Source organism: Pleurodeles waltl, chromosome 4_1 (genome assembly GCF_031143425.1).
Source record: "Pleurodeles waltl isolate 20211129_DDA chromosome 4_1, aPleWal1.hap1.20221129, whole genome shotgun sequence".
NCBI lineage: Eukaryota > Metazoa > Chordata > Amphibia > Caudata > Salamandridae > Pleurodeles > Pleurodeles waltl.
The window spans coordinates 592,984,085-593,004,163 of record NC_090442.1 but is presented as its reverse complement, the minus strand read 5'-3'; the positions used below and the strand labels follow the sequence as shown (position 1 = coordinate 593,004,163).

The 20,079-nt window shown below is 49.2% G+C and overlaps 1 protein-coding gene across 2 annotated transcripts in view; it reads left to right on the top strand.

The window, feature by feature from the left end:
- PAH (phenylalanine hydroxylase) overlaps positions 1 to 20,079 on the top strand; it is a 231,602-nt gene that overhangs the window by 170,409 nt on the left and 41,114 nt on the right. For both annotated transcript variants that reach the window (XM_069228986.1, XM_069228987.1), the window contains 2 exons: positions 16,039 to 16,174; positions 17,480 to 17,549. In XM_069228986.1, the coding sequence (XP_069085087.1) occupies positions 16,039 to 16,174; positions 17,480 to 17,549 (206 nt within the window). The remainder of the gene's footprint in view (positions 1 to 16,038; positions 16,175 to 17,479; positions 17,550 to 20,079) is intronic.

Genomic DNA, 20,079 nt, shown 5'->3' with positions numbered 1-20,079 from the left:
GAATACATCACTGTCTTACCACTAGACTTACTGGAAGAGGGGCCGACAAGTCACCTTCCTGGGAGTACCGCGCTCTCATGTAGTTTTCACAGTGCAGAATTTTTAAGACTGTCAAAAGCAGAGAATCAAATCCTTCTAAGGACATAAGCTCCCAAAGTTTCTCCCTGTTTAATAAATCAAAGGCAGAGGAGAGGTCCATGAAACCCATGTGAATGACCCCTACTCTTACGTGGATATATTTGCCTATTATCAGGGAGAGATTTTGGGCTTGTTCTGTATTGCTTTTTCTGGGGCGAAACCCACACTGTACGTCAGTAAAAAAGCATTCGTTTCCATCCAGCTTTCCAATTTCCCTAGAATAACCATCACAAATATCTCCATGGAAGAGTCTAAAATGGAAGTAGAGTGATAATTTGAAAGGGCATTTTTATCATATTTTTTTGTAAATTGGGACGATTGACTGTTTCCACAACTCCAAACTTCCCTCATTATCAAGAACCTGAATACATTGGCTAACATGGGGACACATAACTCAAGATTATGTTTAAAGAGTTCATATGGGACCCCATCTGGGCCTGTTGCTTTCCCCTTCGTAGAGCATAGAATTGCTTTTTGGACTTCATTTACTGAGATGGAGCTGCTAAATTCTTCAAGGTCCCCCGGTGGGATAGGGGAGTCAATGGAGGGCTGTCCGTCCTCTGGCAGTTCTGCATGGAAAATTTCAAAGAAATGTTCTACCCATTCCTGATCTGATAGGTCTCAATCTGCTCTCATTATAGTGACATTTGACTATATTAAAAGCTCCTACCCAGATAAGGGAAACACTTGTATCTTTCTCCATGATTTGACCAATCAGTGTTTCTAACTGTTCCACAATTTCTACAGGCTGGCATCCGAAAAATTTATAGTAAAAATTAGTGAGCATAGTATTAAGACCTGGGGGCCACAATATCTTTAAAAGTTGCCAATATGAATTAGAGGATACTTCTTTCATTTTAAGATTTCCTATTGTGGTTGAGATAGAAATTACAAGGGCCCCTTCCTCCCTACCCACCCTAGAGGGAATTGCAGGGGAGAAAAAGGACCTATACCCATCAATAAAAAGGCAATCAAACAGCCATGTCTGTTGGCAGCATAAAATATCATAAGCCCCTATACAATCCAGCCATTCCTGGTTATCAATTTGGATCTAAGCCCTGTGACATTCCACAAAAGGAGCTGCAGTGGTAGAAGATGCAATGTTTCCAGACTGTTTGAGCGTAAAAAGGTGGGGAACTGTGAGAAATTCGAATCTCCCAGGCTTCTTGCCATAAGTTGAGAGCCAGCCTTGCTGTTAGGTTCCTCTCCTATTTTCTGTAGGTGCCCTCTATCATTTTGAGTGACACTAGCTCTACCTCTTATAATGTTGAAAGGCCCATCCAACTCCCTTATGAATGGTGTACCCTGCTGCATATCTTCCCTCAACAATAAGTCTGCGATCAGAGTTTTGCACACATTACTACTCTCGCCTGAAGTTACTCCCAAGGCCACCTTGTCTGCCTCATTCATTTCAGCTATATAATTTAAATTGAGGTCCATTAAGTCTCCTCTGAATGGACCATCCTTATTGGGCAGTCAATCATTGACCGACAGTGGATGCAACGTCAGGAATCTATTACTTTGGGAGTACAGAAGGGTGTATTTGACTATGATGAATTGGCAGACTTGATTCTCCTGGATGGACGTATTGTAGTTTACCTGGAGGTTGCAGGTAGAAAAACCCCAAGGAAAGGAGCTTCACTGCGTTCCCCTCATAAGGCCATAGAGCTGACCTAGCTAACAGGTCTCCCGAGCATCATACACTCCGAAAATTAATGATAGCACAATCACCAACTGTGGTTTTTCTTGCTGAATCGATCCACCCCACTTTTCTGGTGAATAGTATTTGCCAGGCATTTTCCGGAAGAAAACAGAGTTTGATAGCCAGCCAATGGACAACTTTGTTCTTCAAAGATTCAAAAGTCTCTTGCTGGCCTTTCTTCAAGGGGGGAACATTCAGCTAGCTGGCTGTAAGTCAACTACACTAGGTTTACCCTGTGCTGATGAATCACTTAGCCTAATGATGCTCCTTTGTCTTAATTGACAAGCGGAGCCCATATCTAATGTCTGCCTTGACCCTAAATTTGCTGTGGTCGATGATGTTGCATGTTCCCTTTGTCTTGACCTCGTCCCTTGGACTTGATCTACTCTGACTCCATAAGATTGCAGCCCTGGTAAGGCACAGGTTAGAGCCCTATCCCCTACATTGGTTTCCTCTGGTGGGGTGATCATGTTTGCACACCTCTCTTGTTGCGAGGCCCTCTCTTTGTTATTACTGGTTGATATCTGAATAGACAATGTCCTACAGAGCTCAATCACTCTCCCCACTTCTCCTTCCAGTTTGTTCAGTTTATCCATAAGTGGTGTTAACAAGTCATTGAAGGCTACTAGAATTATTTTGCAGTTGGGGGGTGAGAGATCAGTCCCAAGATAGCTTCTTTCAGGTGAACCCACACTTTCTATTGGCACCTTCCTACTTCTCTTCTCTTGTTTGGGTTCAGGGGAGTGTGGTTTAAAGGGGGAAGCAATGATTCAGAGATTTTGGTGGTCATTACAATCCTGGCGGACGATGTTAAAGCGGCAGTAAGACCGCCAACAGGCCGGTGGTAAACAAAATTGGAATTACGACTGTGGCGGAAGCCGGCAACAAAGACAGCCACTTTAACACTCCGACCACCACGGCGTTACAGACAAACAGCTTGGCGGTCCCTGCCAACAGACAGGCAGAAGACAAAGTACCGCCCACAGTATCACAACCTACCAATCCGCCACCTTTTCCGGGGCGGATTCACTGCAGACAAAAACACTGCGGAAACCGTACTTCAAAGGGAAAACGCTCACCTCTACATACCCCATGAGGAATCCAGACGCCATGGAACCCGAGCTGCACATCCTGCCAGCCCTCATCTTCTTGCTCCTCTACCAGGAGCACGAACGCCGGCGGTGAAGACAACGGTGAGTACTGCACCTACGACACAGGGGAGGGGGGAGGGAAAACACAGGGACACACACGCAACACCCCCACCCCCACCCTCACCCACTACAACACACACACTAATACATATTTATACATTATAGTTACACCCCTCAACCCCCACCCCCTGGAAGAATGCAAAGACAAAAGGAAATGAGTGTAACCATTGTAATATATTAAAATCAAGTACGCAAAAATATATATACACCATAAACAAAATATACACCAAGCTTAGTAGTCCAGGTCGTGCTCCAATGAAGTCCGTGGAACACTGGGCCCACATGGTATGGGCGAGGCCCACACAAGATCCCCGACCACGACAGAGAGAACACTGCAGGGGCATCAGAGAGCAAGAAAACAGGCACCTCAGGCGGGAGGGAAAGGGGGGGCACCTCAGCCTGTTGAGTGCACAACACCAAATCCACGAGGGGGCCACATGCCCACTGTTCAATCCTGGGGAGTGCAAAGCCACAGTCTCTCAAGTCTATACAGTGGGTGGTTTGCCCACTGTTCAATCCTGGGGAGTGCAAAGCCACAGTCTCTCAAGTCTATACAGTGGGTGGTTTGCCCACTGCTCAATCCTGGGGAGTGCAAAGCCACTTTCTCTCAAGTCTATACAGTGGGTGGTTTGCCCACTGTGCCATCCTGGGGAGTGCAAAGCCACAGTCTCTCAAGTGGATGACAGTCTCCACTGGTTCTGGAGGGGGCATGGTGCCCTGAGTGCTTCATCTTGCTAAGGACAGAGGTAGTGGATGCCTTTCTCCACTAGTTCTGGAGGGGGCATGGTGCCCACAGTGCTTCATCCTGCTAAGGACAGAGGTAGTGGATGTATCTCTCCACTGGTTCTGGAGGGGGCATGGTGCCCAGAGTGCTTCATCCTGCTAAGGACAGAGGTAGTGGATGCCTTTCTCCACTAGTTCTGGAGGGTGCATGGTGCCCAGAGCGCTTCATCCTGCTAAGGACAGAGGTAGTGGATGTATCTCTCCACTGGTTCTGGAGGGGTCATGGTGCCCAGAGTGCTTCATCCTGCTAAGGACAGACGTAGTGGATGCCTTTCTCCACTGGTTCTGGAGGGGGCCCCAGAGCGCTTCATCCTGCTAAGGACAGCGGTAGTGGATGTATCTCTCCACTGGTTCTGGAGGGGTCATGGTGCCCAGAGTGCTTCATCCTGCTAAGGACAGAGGTAGTGGATGGCAATATCCACTGGTTCTGGAGGGGGCTCTGTGCCCAGAGTGCTTCATCCTGCTTGTGACGGACTCAGTAGCGTCAGTGCCCTTGGCGCTCATTGGCCAGCGGTGCTTGTGGTGGCGGTGCCCTGTTCAGCGGTGCTTGAGGCGGCGGTGCCCTGTTCAGTGGTGCTTGAGGCGGCAGGCTCCTTTGCAGTGACTCAGATGCTGGCGGTCCTCTCTAGACCAGCGGGACTTGTGCTGGCGGTCCTCTCTGTCCCAGCGGGGCTTGTGCTGGTGGTCCTCTCTGTCCCAGCAGGGCTTGTGCTGGCGGTCCTCTCTGTCCCAGCGGGGCTTGTCCTGGCGGTCCTCTCTGTCCTGGCGGTCCTCTCTGTCCCAACGGGGCTTCTGCTGGCGGTCCTCTCTGTCCCAGCAGGGCTTGTGCGGGTGGTCCTCTCTGTCCCAGCGGGGTTTCTGCTGGTGGTCCTCTCTGTCCCAGCGGGGCTTGTGCTGGCGGTCCTATCTGTCCCAGCGGGGCTTGTGCTGGTGGTCCTCTCTGTCCCAGCGGGGCTTGTGCTGGAGGTCCTCTCTAGCCCAGCGGGGCTTGTGCTGGCGGTCCTCTCTGTCCCAGCGGGGTTTGTGCTGGCGGTCCTCTCCAGCCCAGCAGGGCTTGTGCTGGCGGTGGCCTCCTGGGCAGCAGGGCAGGTGCTGGCGGTGGTCTCCTGGGCAGCGGGGATGATGGTGATGGCCTCCTGGGCAGCGGGGATGATGGCGGTGGCCTCCTGGGCAGCGGGGATGATGGCGGTCTCCTCCGCTGTGCTGCTCTTCCCAGACTTTCCGGGTTTCTTGTAGCCCTTCCCCACCTTGGAAGGTGTCGCAGCTGACTCCACACTCCCACTGGGACCCCTGGGAGCGGCTTTGGTGGCTGGAGCCTTCCCCCTCTCCCACCAGGCACTGGCCAACTTTTGATGCTTGACAGGTGGGGGGCTGTCCGTGCTGTGGCTCCGTGCCACACTGGCTGCCCTGGTGGCCGGTGCACTCCAGATTCCGGTGACTACAGGCACCACTGGTCCCGGAGATGTTGTGGCTGAGGTGCTAGGTTGGGACCTGGAGAGTTGGGCCCTAGGAGATGGACGGGGTGGGGGAGGTGTGGGAAAGAGGCCAAAGTTGGACAGGAAACGTTTTTGGGAGACACTGGGACGGGTAGCTGGAGGGTGTTTGGGAGTGGAGGAAGAGGTTGTGGTTGCAGGAGGTGTTCGTTTGGTGACTTTGGGTGAAGGTGCATGCGCTGGAGGCTGTCGTGAGGTGGATGGCTGTTGGGTGGGTGTGTGCCTGCGTTTGTGTATCTTGGGAGGTGGCGTCACAGACACACTGGGAGAGGACACAGGGGATGTGTGAATGGTAGTGGGGGTGGTGACTGCACGTGAGCGGGGTGTGGTGGTGGGTGTGCTGGTGATGGCAGTAGTGGCTGTAGATGTAGTGCATGCAGGTGTGAGTGTAGACGAGACTGGGAGGGAGACGAGGAGGAGGGGGACACAGTGGAGGCAGTGGATGTTGGTGTGTCTGCATGTGTGTGATGCTTGCGTGAGTGCCTGTGGGATGTGTGGTGCTTATGTATGCCTGAGCTTCCCTTGTGTGTTGACGTGTGTGCACGCTGGTCTGAAGGTGTGCTTGGGATAGGCTGGGGTACAGGGGATTGGGTCTGGGTGGAAGAAGTTGGAGGGGGAGGCTAGAGACAGGGACAATGGCTGCCATCAGTGCTGAGGCCAGAGTCTGAAAAGCTCGCTGAAGGGCTGCCTGACCAGAATGAATGCCCTCCAGGAATGCATTGGTTTGTTGCAACTGCCTTTCGACACCCTGGATGGCATTCAAAATGGTAGACTGCCCAACAGGTCAATGGCCTCCTCACTGAGGGCAGCAGGGGTGACTGGGGCAGGGCCTGAGCTGCCTGGGGCGAAGGTGATGCCCACCCTCCTGGGTGAGCGGGCACGGGGCAAAGGCTGAGGGGCTGCTGGGAGGGCGTTGCTGGTAGGGGGGGTGGCGGGTGTACCTGTAGATGCGGGGGGCACAGATGTTGCCGTCACCACAAGGGAGCTCCCATCAGACGACGAGTCTGTGTCGCTGGTGTCAGCTCCTGTCCCTGCCATGGAGCTCCCCTCGCCCTCCCTCCCACTGGTGAACTCCGAGTTCGTTGTCTCGCCCTCCAGGGCCATGTGGGATGCAGCTCCCTCGTGCTCCGGTGCCACTGCTCCTCCCCCTGATGATGTTAATGCACACAAGAACAGGGAGACCACAAAAAGGGGGACGACGACAGAAGAAAGACATGTTCAGTGCATGCATTACCGCTACCGTTGGCGGATACGAAAGACACAGAAGCCCCCTGCACTACGCCGCGCTCTTGGGCTCCACTGTTCAATCCCTGGGAAATGGCCTACTAGGCTGTGGACGACATCTGCACACATGGATGACACAGGGGCATGGCTAGGTGTACTTGGCACTCTACAGATGTGGGGTGTGGTGCCACATGGCCTGCCTTACGGAGGGACCTTGCCTACTAAACTCACCCTGGCCTAGGGAAACCCACAGCCTACCTCCCCCACCCAGACACCTCCACTGCGTGCAAAATCAGCAGGATGAGAGTGTACTCACCCCCTTGTGGCTGCTGTGATGCCCTCAAGCGCCAATCCAACTCCGGGTACGCCACCGCCAGGATCCTGAACATCAGGGGGGTCATGGTGCGACGGGCACCCATCCCACGTTGGGAGGCCATCCCCAGCTGAGCCTCCGCCGTCTTCTTGCTCCAGCGGCGAATGTCCTCCCATCTTTTCTGGCAGTGGGTGCTCCGTCTGTGGTAGACCCCCAGGGTCCGGACGTCCGTGGCGATGGCACGCCAAATATATTTTTTCTGGTAGGCGCTGACCTACATGAATTGTACAGGGGGAAGAGAAACGTATTACCAACTGCACCGTCACAGTCATTGGCCCCCATCCCTACCCTTGCCATGTGCACATGCACTCACCATCGTTTCATGCACGCCGCAATCTCCCCCCCTTCTTACATCCACCCCACTCCACACAGGCATAGCCCATACAGCATGCTCCCAGTGTACTTACCTGTTTGTTTGGAGGTCCGTAGAGTAGCGTGTACTGGGGGAGGACCCAGTCCACGAGTTTCTCCAACTCCTCCGATGTGAAGGCAGGGGCCCTTTCCCCAGACACTCAAGCCATTGTCTCTTCCAGACCGAGGTCACAGCAGCACTTGCAGTGTAGGTCCTCTCCTGTCCAAGATCAGGTATCAAGTGATTGAACAGATAGAAAATGGCGGTCACGTCCACAGCGGAGCGTACCATCACCGCCGGCATATATCGTCATTGGCTCCTGGGACCCATAGGGTCCAATGTTAACCAATGCAGCATTGCGCCGCGGTCTTCGACCGCCTACCGCAACGATGTACAACGCCAGCGCAGTTACCTCACATCCCATTGTCCCACTTTAGAGGTCAGGCAGCCGCCATTTCAGGGGCCCACATGGCTTCATTTTTAACTGCGTCACACATACCTAGGCCTAGACTCAACACACATACAGGCCACTTTTCGGATTAGTATTTGTGTTCTGTGTAAGCTGTGGGTACTTATCTCTGAGTTGTTTGACTCTGTGCTCGCTGCTGTCCTTCATAGGCACCGTCCGCTGGGACATGTAAGGAGATGGCGGCATCCTCCGGTGTACAGACCGCTGGTGGACCTGTCGACAATGGAGGAAAGACATGTGATCATCACATACAGGCTTGACCGTGCCACAATCCAGGAACTGTGTACCCAGCTGGAGCCAGACCTGATGTCAGCTATCCGCCATCCCACAGGAATCCCCCCTCAAGTACAGGTGCTGTCAGTGCTCCATTTCTTTGCAAGTGGGTCTTTTCAAACAACAGTGGCCATAGCATCAGGTATGTCCCAGCCTATGTTTTCAAACGTGTTGTCCAGAGTGTTGTCTGCCCTGCTGAAACACATACAGAGCTACATCGTTTTCCCTCAGGTTGAGGATTTGCGTACAGTGAAAGGTGATTTCTATGCCCTGGGACATATCCCCAACATCATAGGTGCCATTGATGGGACACATGTGGCTTTGGTACCCCCCGCAGGAGTGAACAGGTGTACAGAAACCGGAGGAGTTATCATTCCATGAATGTGCAGATGGTATGTTTGGCAGACCAGTATATCTCCCATGTGAATGCAAAGTTCCCTGGCTCAGTGCATGACGCCTGCATCCTGCGGAATCGCAGCATCCCTTATGTGATGGGTCAACTCCAGAGGCACCGTGTGTGGCTATTAGGTGAGCACCTGGAAGCAAAACAGTGGGAATAGTTGTCTGGGTCTGGGGTTATCCCTACAGGTTATTGTGTGTCTAACAGTTGTCCCTCGCCATTTGCAGGTGACTCTGGTTACCCCAACCTGTCATGGCTACTGACCCCAGTGAGGAATCCCAGGACAAGGGCAGAGGAACGCTACAATGAGGCCCATGGGCGAACACGGCGGATAATCGAGCGGACCTTCGGCCTCCTGAAGGCCAGGTTCAGGTGCCTCCATATGACAGGTGGATCCCTATTCTACTCACCAATGAAGGTGTGCCAGATCATCGTGGCATGCTGTATGATTCACAACTTAGCTTTGCGACAACAGGTACCTTTTCTGCAGGAGGATGGTCCAGATGGCAGTGTTGTTGCAGCTGTGGAGCCTGTGGACAGTGAAGACGAGGAGGCAGAAGAAGAGGACATGGACAACAGGGACTCTGTGATCCTGCAATATTTCCAGTGAGACACAGGTAAGAATACAAACCTGCCTACTACATGTACTTTAACACGACTACGTCTATACTGTCTGTCGTTGGTCACTGAGTTGTCACTTTCCCTTACGATTTCAAAGATGTGGGTCCCACTGTGTGACATCTGCTTTGATTCCTCAAGGACTAGAGCTGTGTGACATAGGTATGTTGACATTACAATTGAAAGAGCTTTTTGCCACAGTAATTGCTAATACACTATTCCGAAATCACAGACTGACTCCAGATTGTTTTGTGCTTCAAGGGTGTTTATTTAAGTGCTCAGTATTGGAGGGGGTTGCAAAATGGTGAGGGGTGATGGTGGAGGAATGTCCATGGCAGAGTCCAGTCTATTAGTCTCACAGGTGCATTGCCCAAATGGGCATAGGAAGTTGAGCTGGGGCAGTTTAAGGATGGACAGGGTGACAAAGTGGGACAGAAGGATGACATTCAGGGTGGTCTCATTTCTTGGCGGGGGTCCTCGCATCGTTCTCTGTCTTTGTCCTGGATCTCAGGGACCATTTGCGGGGTGGTTCTCCCTCTGCAGGGGCTGGGGTACTGGTGTGATGGTCCTGTGGCGGTGCCTCCTGTCCACTAGCGGCAGCGGAGGTGGTGGGCAGTTCATCGTCCATGCTGGAGTCAGGGGCCCCTTGTTGTGCCACAGTGTCCCTCCTGGTGTTGAGTACTTCCTTCAGCACCCCTACAATGGTGCCCAGGGTGGAATTGATGGCTCTGAGTTCCTCCCTGAAGCCCAAATACTGTTCCCCCTGCAGGCACTGGGTCTCCTGAAACTTGGCCAGTACCGTTGCCATCGTCTCCTGGGAGTGGTGGTAGGCTCCTATGATGTTGGAGAGGGCCTCGTGGAGAGTGGGTTCCCTGGGCCTGTCCTCCCCCTGTCGCACAGCAGCCCTCCCAGTTCCCCTATGTTCCTGGGCCTCCGTCCCCTGGACCGTGTGCCCACTGCCACTGCCCCCAGGTCCCTGTTGTTGTTGGGGTGGTGGGTTAGCGTGGGTTCCCTGTAGTGGTGGACACACTGCTGATTGACGTGTCCTGGGGACAGAGGTATGGGCCCGCTGGGTGGGTGCTGTGCTGGTGTTTCCAGAGGGGGGAACCTCTGTAGTGGCCTGTGACTGTGTGATGGGAACTGACTGTCCCGAGGTCCCCGATGGGCCGGGCTGGTCATCTAGATCCAGTTGGACAGAGCTGCTGTCATCACTGTGGGCCTCTTCTGTTGGTGGTGTGGACATGTGTGGACCCTCCTGTCCGGTGACATTGGGTAGTGGTCCTGCAGGGCTATAAAAGGATGTTTATTACATCTGTGTGTGGCATGGTGTGCAATGGGTGGGTGACCGTGTACCCCAGTGCTTGCATTCCTGTGTGGGACCTTGTGTGATGATGGTTTAGGGGGGTGTATGGGTTTGTGCAGTGGGCATGCTTTGGTGATGGGTGTCCATGCTTTGGTGTTGCATGCAGGGCTTGGTATTGGGATGTGTTGTTTGTGATGTTGGGACATTTGTGAGGAGTTGGAGTGATGGGGTTGAGGGTGAGGGTGAGGGTGGGGGTATGTGATGGCATGCAGGTAGGGTGGGGGATGTAATAGTTAAGATTTGACTTACCAGACTCCATTCCGCCATCTACTCCTGTGAGGCCCTCAGGATGCAGAATCGCCAAGACCTGCTCCTCCCATGTTGTTAGTTGTGGGGGAGGAGGTGGGGGTTGCCGCCAGTCCGCTGAACCGCAAGGTGGTGTCTTGAGACCACGGAACGCACCTTCCACCATAGGTCGTTCCACCCCTTCCTGATGTGATCCCGATTTCTTGGGTGCTGTCCCACTGCGTTGACCCTGTCCTCTATTCTTCGCCATAGCTCCATCTTCCTTGCAATGGAGGTGTGCTGCACATGTGATCCGAATAGCTGTGGCTCTACCCAGACGATTTCCTCCACCATGACTCTGAGCTCCTCCTCCGAGAACCTGGGGTGTCTTTGCCGTGCCATGGGGTGGTGTGGGTGATGTGTTGGGTGGTGTGTGAAGTGATAAGTGTGCTGATATGTAGTGGTGTGTTTTGTGACGTGTGTGGAAGTTATGTGGGTGATGGTCTGGTGTGCCTGTGGATGTTAGTATTGTTGATGGTGGTGTCTCCCTCTGTGCTTCTTTCTCAATTGTTGTCGTAGGGGTTTGTGGGTGATGTGGGTGTGTGTTTTATATTGTATTGGGTGTGTGGGAGTGGTATGTGTATGTGTATCAGGTGTGTGTATTTTGAATTGTCCAATGTGGCTGTGTTTTGTATGTGTGTGTGTATTTTGAGTGCGGCAGTGTGTACCGCCAAAGGAATACCGCAGTTGAAAGACCGCAGCGTGGATTCGTGTGTCGTGATAGTGTGGGCGTATTTCTGTTGGCATGACAGTGGAGGTTTTGTTTTCACCAGTTTATCACTGACCTTTGGTGTGGTGGACTTGTGTGGGTGTCTGAATTTTGGTGGATTCCGTGCTGTGGGTCATAATAGCTGTGGTGGATTTCCGCGGCCGCGGCGGTGTGTTGGCGGTCTTCTGCACGGCGGTAAGCGGCTTTTACTGCCAATGTTGTAATGAGGGCCTTAGAACTCTCCATTGGACCCATTAGCTACCTGGACTTTGAATCAACTATTCCTGCTGGTTCTAGTTCTTTATTACAAACACAGCCCAGGTCAGTTGTTAGTTCTTCAGTTCCTGTTTGCTGTACTGCAACTTCCCCAAGGCCGAAACATGTGATGGCTGTATATGAACACATATATATTCCAAAGGCTGTCACTATACATGGCCTATACTTGATCCAACTATACAAAGTATTTGTTGATCCAAATAAATTACTTTCTGGAATACTAAGAAGACTACTGTACTATTCACTTACGGACCTCTTACATCAGACTTTACTTTCGTGTTCGTAAATATTTGTGTTTTGAGTGCTGTGGTCTGAGCTGCTTTTCTTCCCCCAGGTCTGCCTCCCCCAAAGATAAGCACCTTTCAGCCAGGTCAATTTCTTTTGAGATGACCCCCCACAGCACGTGCAAGAAATGAGGCTGATTTGCTGTTTGCTGTTTCCAGTTTTATGTCTAATCATCTTGGCAAGTGAAATAAGGACTCAAGTCTTTCCAATGTGCAGAAACCTCTGGCCAATAAGGAGTCCACAGTAGTCAGCTCCCCCAGGGCCGGGATCCAAGAGAGTGGGCCGAGCCCAACGTCGCCTAGCCGTGGATGGGCACCGATGGGCCCGCTCCTTGCCTGGTCTTCGCCTGGGCATGTGCCCGGGTGCGTCCCACGCAGTGGCCCTCCTTTTTGCGCTTGAGCGCCTCCAGGCGCAAAGATGGTGCGGCCCTCCATTGCCACAATGCAAGCTGGATAGTGGAGTTTTCCTGCTCCCCCCAGTCCCAGTTCATGTGCCTCCCAATGTATGAACTCATTTTGTAAAACATCTCTGGACCCTGTCTCAGTTTACCACCACACTAACACCTTTTAACAAATATCAATTGTTATATGGAATATTTATCTAAAAGTCCGAGAACGAAAAGCCTTGAGATCCTGAAAAAGGGATTATGGGGGTCATTACAACCTCGGCGGTCTTTTTACAAGACCGCTGAGGGACCGCCGTGCTGAAGACAGCCACTGGTGGCGGTTTTCTGCTCAGCGTATTATGACTGTTGGCAGCTCTACGTTGTTTTTCCGACGGAAAGCCGCCAACAGCCATAGTGACGGGCGGCGGGGAAGTGGAGGTTGCTCCACCGCCACGCCAACAGAACACCGCCCAGCGAATCACGTCCTGTGATTCGGCTCGGCGGTGTTCTGTTGGCGGTGTGGTGTCAGCGGAGCTGCCCCCATGGCTCCCGTCCCCTCCCGGAGAATCGACGGAACAGGTAAGTCGATCGTCCGTTAGGGGAGGGGGTTGGGGGGTGCTGTGTGTTGTGTGGGTGCATGGGGGTGTGCGTGGGTGTATGTAGAGTGGGTGTGTGAGTGCGTGTATGCTTGCGGGGGTGTTGCCTGTTTTGGGAATGAGTGCGTGTATGTCTGTAGGTATGTCTGTATGGATGAGCGCGTGTATGTTTGAATGTGGGTGTGCGTGTCTGACTGTGTGTGTGGATGTTGGCATGTATGTCGGTGTGTGTGCATGTATGTGTGTTGGTGGTGCCTGCGAGCGTGTCAGGTGGGTACGTGTAAGGTAATGTTGGGGGTCGGGATGTGGAGGGGGGTCCTGCCACCTTTGGGGGGTGGCAGGGGTGGTGGGGGGTGTAGGGGAGGGAGTCAGGGTGGGGCTGGGGGGGTGGGGAAGACCCCTATCAGTGCCAGGGAAGGAATTTCCTGGCACTGATAGTGCTTACCGCCATGGATTTCATGGTGGTTCCTACCGCTGGAAATCCACGGCGGTAAGCCGGGTCAAAATACTGCTGGCGGTATTGTGCCGGCTGCCGGCCTGGAGACCCAGGTCTCCAGCCCAGCGGGCGGAACGGTGAAGCGGTGGATGACCATGGCGGTAACCGCCATGGTCATAATACTCAAAAAAAGACCGCCAGCCTGTTGGCGGTCTTACCGCCGCTTTAACACCGCCCGCCAGGGTTGTAATGACCCCCTATGTCTTTAAAGTAAACGTGAGACTCATGAAATCAACTAATTCAATATTAATGGCATCTCTTGGTTATGGTTAAACAATTTGTTGGTAAAAATGGAAATAGTTTTGAAGATATTTGACCCTTATTTTAAAGGTTACTACGGGAAAGTCATCTGTTTAGCTCTGTTCACCCCCATCTTTTCTGACTGATACTGGTAGTAACTGACTCTGACTGTGCCTTGGGCTCTGCTAACCTGATGGAAAATGTATATGGTAATTAGGTATAATTACAATTGGCAATGACAGACTCCTGTACATCCCTCATATATAATAAGGCCAGGGGGATTCAAACTACCCATAAGTCCCTAGTATGTAGTAGGGCAGGGATGTTTAGGGGCCCAGTAGATTTCCTGCACTGGAATGTGAACTGCTGTGTTTCCTGCTGTCATTTTTAAAGGCAGCCCTGCTTTGCAGACTGTCTTTAAAAATTTGAATTTGGAGCTAAAAGTATTTCCAAAGTGGTAATCTATCTTATTTTTACAGATATGACACCTCTAAGGTCCCACTAGGTGACTCAGGGGTGGAGTGGGGTGTAAATATAAGCAGGGACATTATAAAATATAAGCACTGGTGAAGGAAAACCTGCCAATTTAATTTTCCCCAGTGTAGATAGTTAGCTCCTTAGGCTAACATTGGAATATTTGATTTAAGTATAAATATTGCTAGTAAGGTGCTAAAAATATCATTCAAGGACTCAAAAGAGTGGTAATGATAAAGCCAATAACTTGCCACTGTAGAATTTATTATAGCTAATACAGGAGAGAAGGTATAGGACATTCCTTTCTGTGGGCCAAAATTCAGCCTTCTATTAGCCTCTCCTGATTAGTCAGCCTTAACAGGCTCAGCCGAGCTGCTTTGATGCGGTGATAAGTGGCCTGCATAGAGTAGAGGTTATCTGGAGCGGGGAGATCTGCAGCTGCATAGCACAGGCCAGAAAGGGGACTGGGTAAAGCAAACTGGCCTTCGAAGAGAACAGGACAGTAAGGAATGCGAGCCAGGCCTAACCCTTCTCCCTGTGCCCTCCACCAGCCAGATGGCAGTCCCAGGAAAGGAGTTTTCAGAAGGTCTTGAGGGAGGGTGTTAATGGAAATGAGCCACACAAGTGGGTTGACTTAACCAGGTCTTGTTCTTCTGGACAGGAATCCCCCTTCTTGAATTTTTAAAGTGCAGTACTTCTTGGAGCAAGACTATGCCACTCTTCAGAGGAAGCTGCCATGCTTTTGGATGGTGCCTTGTATCTGATTGGACAGGGGTGCCCCCCTGCTTCTCACCCCAGATCATTGAACAAATATGTGAGAGCTGCATAGCAACTTAGATCTGCTGCCTGTAACTACACAGATAAGAATACTGCTCTACGGGAACCATGGTCTGCACCCCAAAAGACTGCACACTGAAGGACTGTTCCTCCTGCAAGAAGTCCACAGTCTGTAGTGGGTCCAGTGGACTTTTAACAATTTGACCAGGTGCATTGTGGGAATTGTAGTTCCAAACTTTCAAGGATCATCTCAGAGCTTCTAGACCCTTGGATTTGTGTTTGGGGCACTTTGAACCATCAAGGGATACTTCAGGAAGAAGTTCAAGCAGTTTGGAGACGTTTGGAGCAACGTTTGCAAAAAGCTCCATAAGTGGACAACCCGATGTCAAGAGTCAAGATGGCTACCTTCAACTGCGACCTGGCTTGGATTTCAGGTCCATCCTACCCTAAAGCTTCAGAGCTCCAGACTTCCAGGATTTGACTGGGGTCTCGCGGAGAAGCAATCCGATGACATCGCAGCGTAATTGGCCTGCTGGAGTGGCCTGCAGGACATCTAGAGCTAATCCCCCAGAAACATTTCTGTATCGCAGGGTAAAATTTTGACCGAGGCCTCCCGCTTAGTGTATCCGACCAGGGCTCCATTGCGGTTGGCCTCAGACTTTGACTTTGTCCCGGCCAAGCGTGACCAGATGTCCCAAGTTGGCATTATAGGTTTGTAAGCATTATAAAGTGTTTAATCTTTAAAAACTCATATCTCTGGTTCCCTATATTGATTTCTTTCATTTTGGTGTCATTTTAAAGATACAAATATTTCCTATTTTTATAAATTGGTGTGGAATTTTTATTGTGTGTTCTGTCTTACTTAATGTATTGGTGTTTTTAAATGCCTCACATAATTGTCTCCTGAGTTAAGCCTGCCTGCTCGCAGCCACTTACAAAGGGTTGGGCCAGGGGCTAATGTATTGAGACCTTGACTGGACCTTATTTTGCATTGGTGGGCTTAATGATAGTGGTAGTTTCATATTTAGCCCTACTAATAATCCACCTTCCAACAGTTACATACAGGATCATTTCACAAGCACAATAATTCTAATATGTTCTGTCTCCCTTTAATAGCATGCACTGGCTTCCGTCTGCGTCCTGTTGCTGGCCTGCTGTCATCGAGGGATTTCTTGGCTGGTCTGGCATTCCGCGTGTTCCATTCCACACAATACATTCGACATGGATCAAAGCCAATGTACACACCAGAGCCGTAAGTAGTTAAAATCTTTGTGTTTTTCCTACTAAGAATCAGTGTAATTTTCGTCAACAAGTTTATTTTCCATCATTCAAATAATCACTACTTAGGGAACATTATGTAGGGCCCTTGACAACACTGCATTCCCGTTTCAGTTTGGTGCCTCTTTCAACCTACCTTTACAAGAGGAAGCTTAGTTTGGATTTAGAAGCAGAAAAAACTTTGGCGAATGAACATTCGGCTTTTTAAGAAGTGACACTGACAAACGTGTGACATATTACTGATATGTTTTAAAGGTAATCTGCAAAACTAGGAGTAAAGGGAAGTGTTGGTAAAGTAATGTAGCCACAGTCATTTCATTAAAGCTTGCAAAAGTGAGGAAGGAATTTTAGAACACATCCAGTACAGTGCTGAGACCAAAGTGGTTCAATGTATTATTTAGAAAAATATAAGGCATAATAATCTGGGGCATATTTACTAAGTTTTCACGCAATGCAGCACAGCAACAAAAGTTATTTTAGTGCAATACATGCAAGAAAGAGAGCACTGGTGCACGTTTGCCTGCCTTGCACTAATGCACATATTGGCCTGATGAGAAGCATAGGTTTTATACTGGAAAGGTAGCATTCAAGTACAAAATACTATGCTTAGGCATAGTTTAACACTTTTTAATATATGTGTGTATGGTGTCCAGGGCAGCAAACATTCACATTTAGAAACGTTTGGAGAAAAGAAACCTTTTCTCTAAATACATGCTTTCTTCGAAGAGGTGTTAATCCTTGGCACAAGGTTCTATCTGCCTCTCTTAAGAAGCTAGGGCTTTACACAAAAAAGTCATGAGTGGGGTTCATAAGAACACCTATGTACCACTCAAGAAATGCCCCCTTGGTGAAAAGTTATACAAATTAGCACAACGCTCACTTTAAGTTACTTTAGGGCTACTTCCCAAAGGATTTGCGTTGAAATGCGAATTTCAACATAACACTTGGCACCAGTTTGCTTCACTTTTGCGTTAATAAAGCTGCCTCTTTCTGCTTTCAAAAAACATCACAGGAATTCTATTTGTTTGTACGTCTTCCCGATTACACAAGCAGTATTCATGATGTGCAAAGCAGCGCCATTGATTTATATTGAAAGCATATTTTAATGTGAATATTTCAAATGTTCTTGTCGAGTCAATGTTTCATGAGAACAAAGTTGTCAGGTTTTGTTCTTAAAAAAAGCACTGCAAATGTAAGAGTAGTCTAGAACACTTTCCCAAATTCTCTTTAGGACTGCTTTTTGTTTCAATGACATAACATTGTTCTGTCCTCTCTCCAGTGACGTCTGTCATGAGTTGCTTGGACACGTCCCTTTGTTTGCTGACCGCGGATTTGCTCAGTTTTCACAGGTAAAAAAAATAGCGGATTGTGGGTCATTTGGTGTGGTGCCTTTTGATACTGAATACCTTTCAGGAGCAAGACGAAAATTAAACTTGGTGTGTCATTAAATTTTGTCGGGGAAATACTAGGGGAGCAAGCACTAAAACGTTTTGGTATGTGCTTGCAAAGCACACACAGAAGTCAAAATAACAAACGGTCAAATTTCTGAAGGGCACTTATACGTGCACAGGTGATGCTGTAGTGAAGAGCTCAGGGACTGTGCAGTGCAGGGATGGATAACAGGTTGCCTAAATCAGGAAGGGATAGACATACGCTTTCTCTCTCTTCTTTCTCTCTCTCTCTCTCTCTCTCTCTCTCTCTCTCTCTCTTCCCCCCTTCTCTCCCTCTCTCTCTCTCTCTTTCTCCCCTCCCCCACACTCCTCCTCTAAAAAGGAGGCAGGCCCCTTTGCAATTTTGCAAGCCAGAGGATACGGGGACACACAAGGTGTGAGGTCTGATCGCACACCGCAAAGGATAGAATATGCATGACAGAGCGAAACCAGCCCTTCTTCAGATATAGGCCCCAAAAGTCTCCTTTAACAAAGCAGAAAAATATTTAATGAAAGAAAAATGTGACAAACACTATTGAAAGACTACCTTTTCTCATTTTCATTTTGCTTGAAGAAACCCAGCCATCTGTTTCTTAAGTAAGTATACTCGGGACAAGTGTCTTTATGTTGAGTTTGGACCAAACTGCAGAGCGCCGGCACTTATTTTTGATGGCAGCACTTATTCTTCTGCCTCAAGCATTTACTGAGTGCAAAAGACACATATGGGAAAGACGGAGGAAGGGAAAAATGAATAAGCGTCACAATGGGAGAAAGCAGAAAGCTACAAGAGTGAGCTGAAGGGGCAGGGAGTGGCTGTAATTGGATTGAAGAGGCCCGAGATGACTTCAGGATTATGCTGTCTCAATTGGACATTTAATTGCAGCAGACACATGTTTCAGAGGAGGGCTTTGGGCACCGGCACTTTTTTATTTACAAATTAAGCACTGAGTTTGGTGCAAGACATTCCATCTAAACATTGCGGATATTCTGTCTGCTGCATTACAAGTGCCCTTGGCTATAACACACTTGTGACACAACGAACAGGACATCATGTGTGTGACGGAGTACTCCATCTGCAGAACTGTAAGGACCTCGGTTGTCCATAGCAACTTCATTATTTTTCACCACAGTTGTCCAAAATGTAAAGGAAACACAATAGATAATCTAATTTAATTTTTAAATGAAAGCATGGCAAAGAATAAAATATTTGCTGTAACTCTATGGGGATCAGACCTCTTTCAAATCCCATCTCCAAATTTGCACATATTCCTTTTTAGTCACTTCCAAATATGCAGTACACCAGTCCTCGTGAATGCGTGCTCCTCCCGTTTCCTCAGTGAATCCCATTTAGCAGCACACTCTGCCTCCCAGCACTCTGCTATTACTTCTGACCTCGTGAAGGGCACGTGCGATTCCTGCCTCTGAGGTGAGTATCAGTGCTCTAAATTCCTTTGCCCCTTAGCACAGCCAGTGATTAAGGCTTCTTTGACTGGGCAGACGGTACGGCTCTTTACAATGCAAACATTGTGCCACGTCTAGATTGCACGGTGACTAGTATTTTCCGTAAATCTGGCCCACATCTAGCGATTCCAAAATAGATTGGTTTATTGAAAAAAATCTTAAATTCTCGGTTGATTGTTAAGTTTCGTGTCATCCTGCAGTCTAGATTTAACAAGTTACAAACAGAATAGGAAATGTTTATTAAAAAAACAAAAATGCCTAATTGTTTATAGCCTTTAGAATAAGTTTCTGAAGGAGCGCAAACAGTCGATATGAGTTTGAGAAGGATTTTCTAAATACATCTAACAAGCAATGATGTTTTACAAGTCGATGCCCGAGGAGACATTGCCTCCTGGACACTAATAATTAAGGAATCTGCAGTATTTCCCTCCACAAGTGAAGTTATTGGCTTTTCATCTTTAGGTTTTGGAGAACAAAGTAAGATGGTTCATGATTTTTTACTGTCACATTTTCACACGTACATTTAAAGAGTTTAACTAATTACAGTTGGTCTTGTCACAGGCTATAAAGAAATGAGACATTCTTTTCCTGGCAGGTATTGCTTTACAAATATAAGAAGCAACATTAAAACACATTGCAGGGGACTTCAAGAAACACAATAAACGCTTTTCCAATTTATAATCCCTAATGACATATGCATATTAAAAATGGGTTTTGAAAAATGCTTCCTTAAATCCAGTTGTGTGTTTGTCACCCAGGACAAGTAAGATTTAAAATATATGTGGTAAACATATGAAATGACATGTTGTATTGTCACATCAGCAGAGGGTCTGTTTCTTGCCCTTGCATCAAACAAAACAGCCTTCACCACCGTTTTCTCAAGCGTTAAGATTTCAGCAAGTTCCTGCTGCTCAGGAAGACCAAACACCGACCTGAGATTGGCATTAATGGAGGAAAACCATGGGATATTAAAAACATGATCTAACAT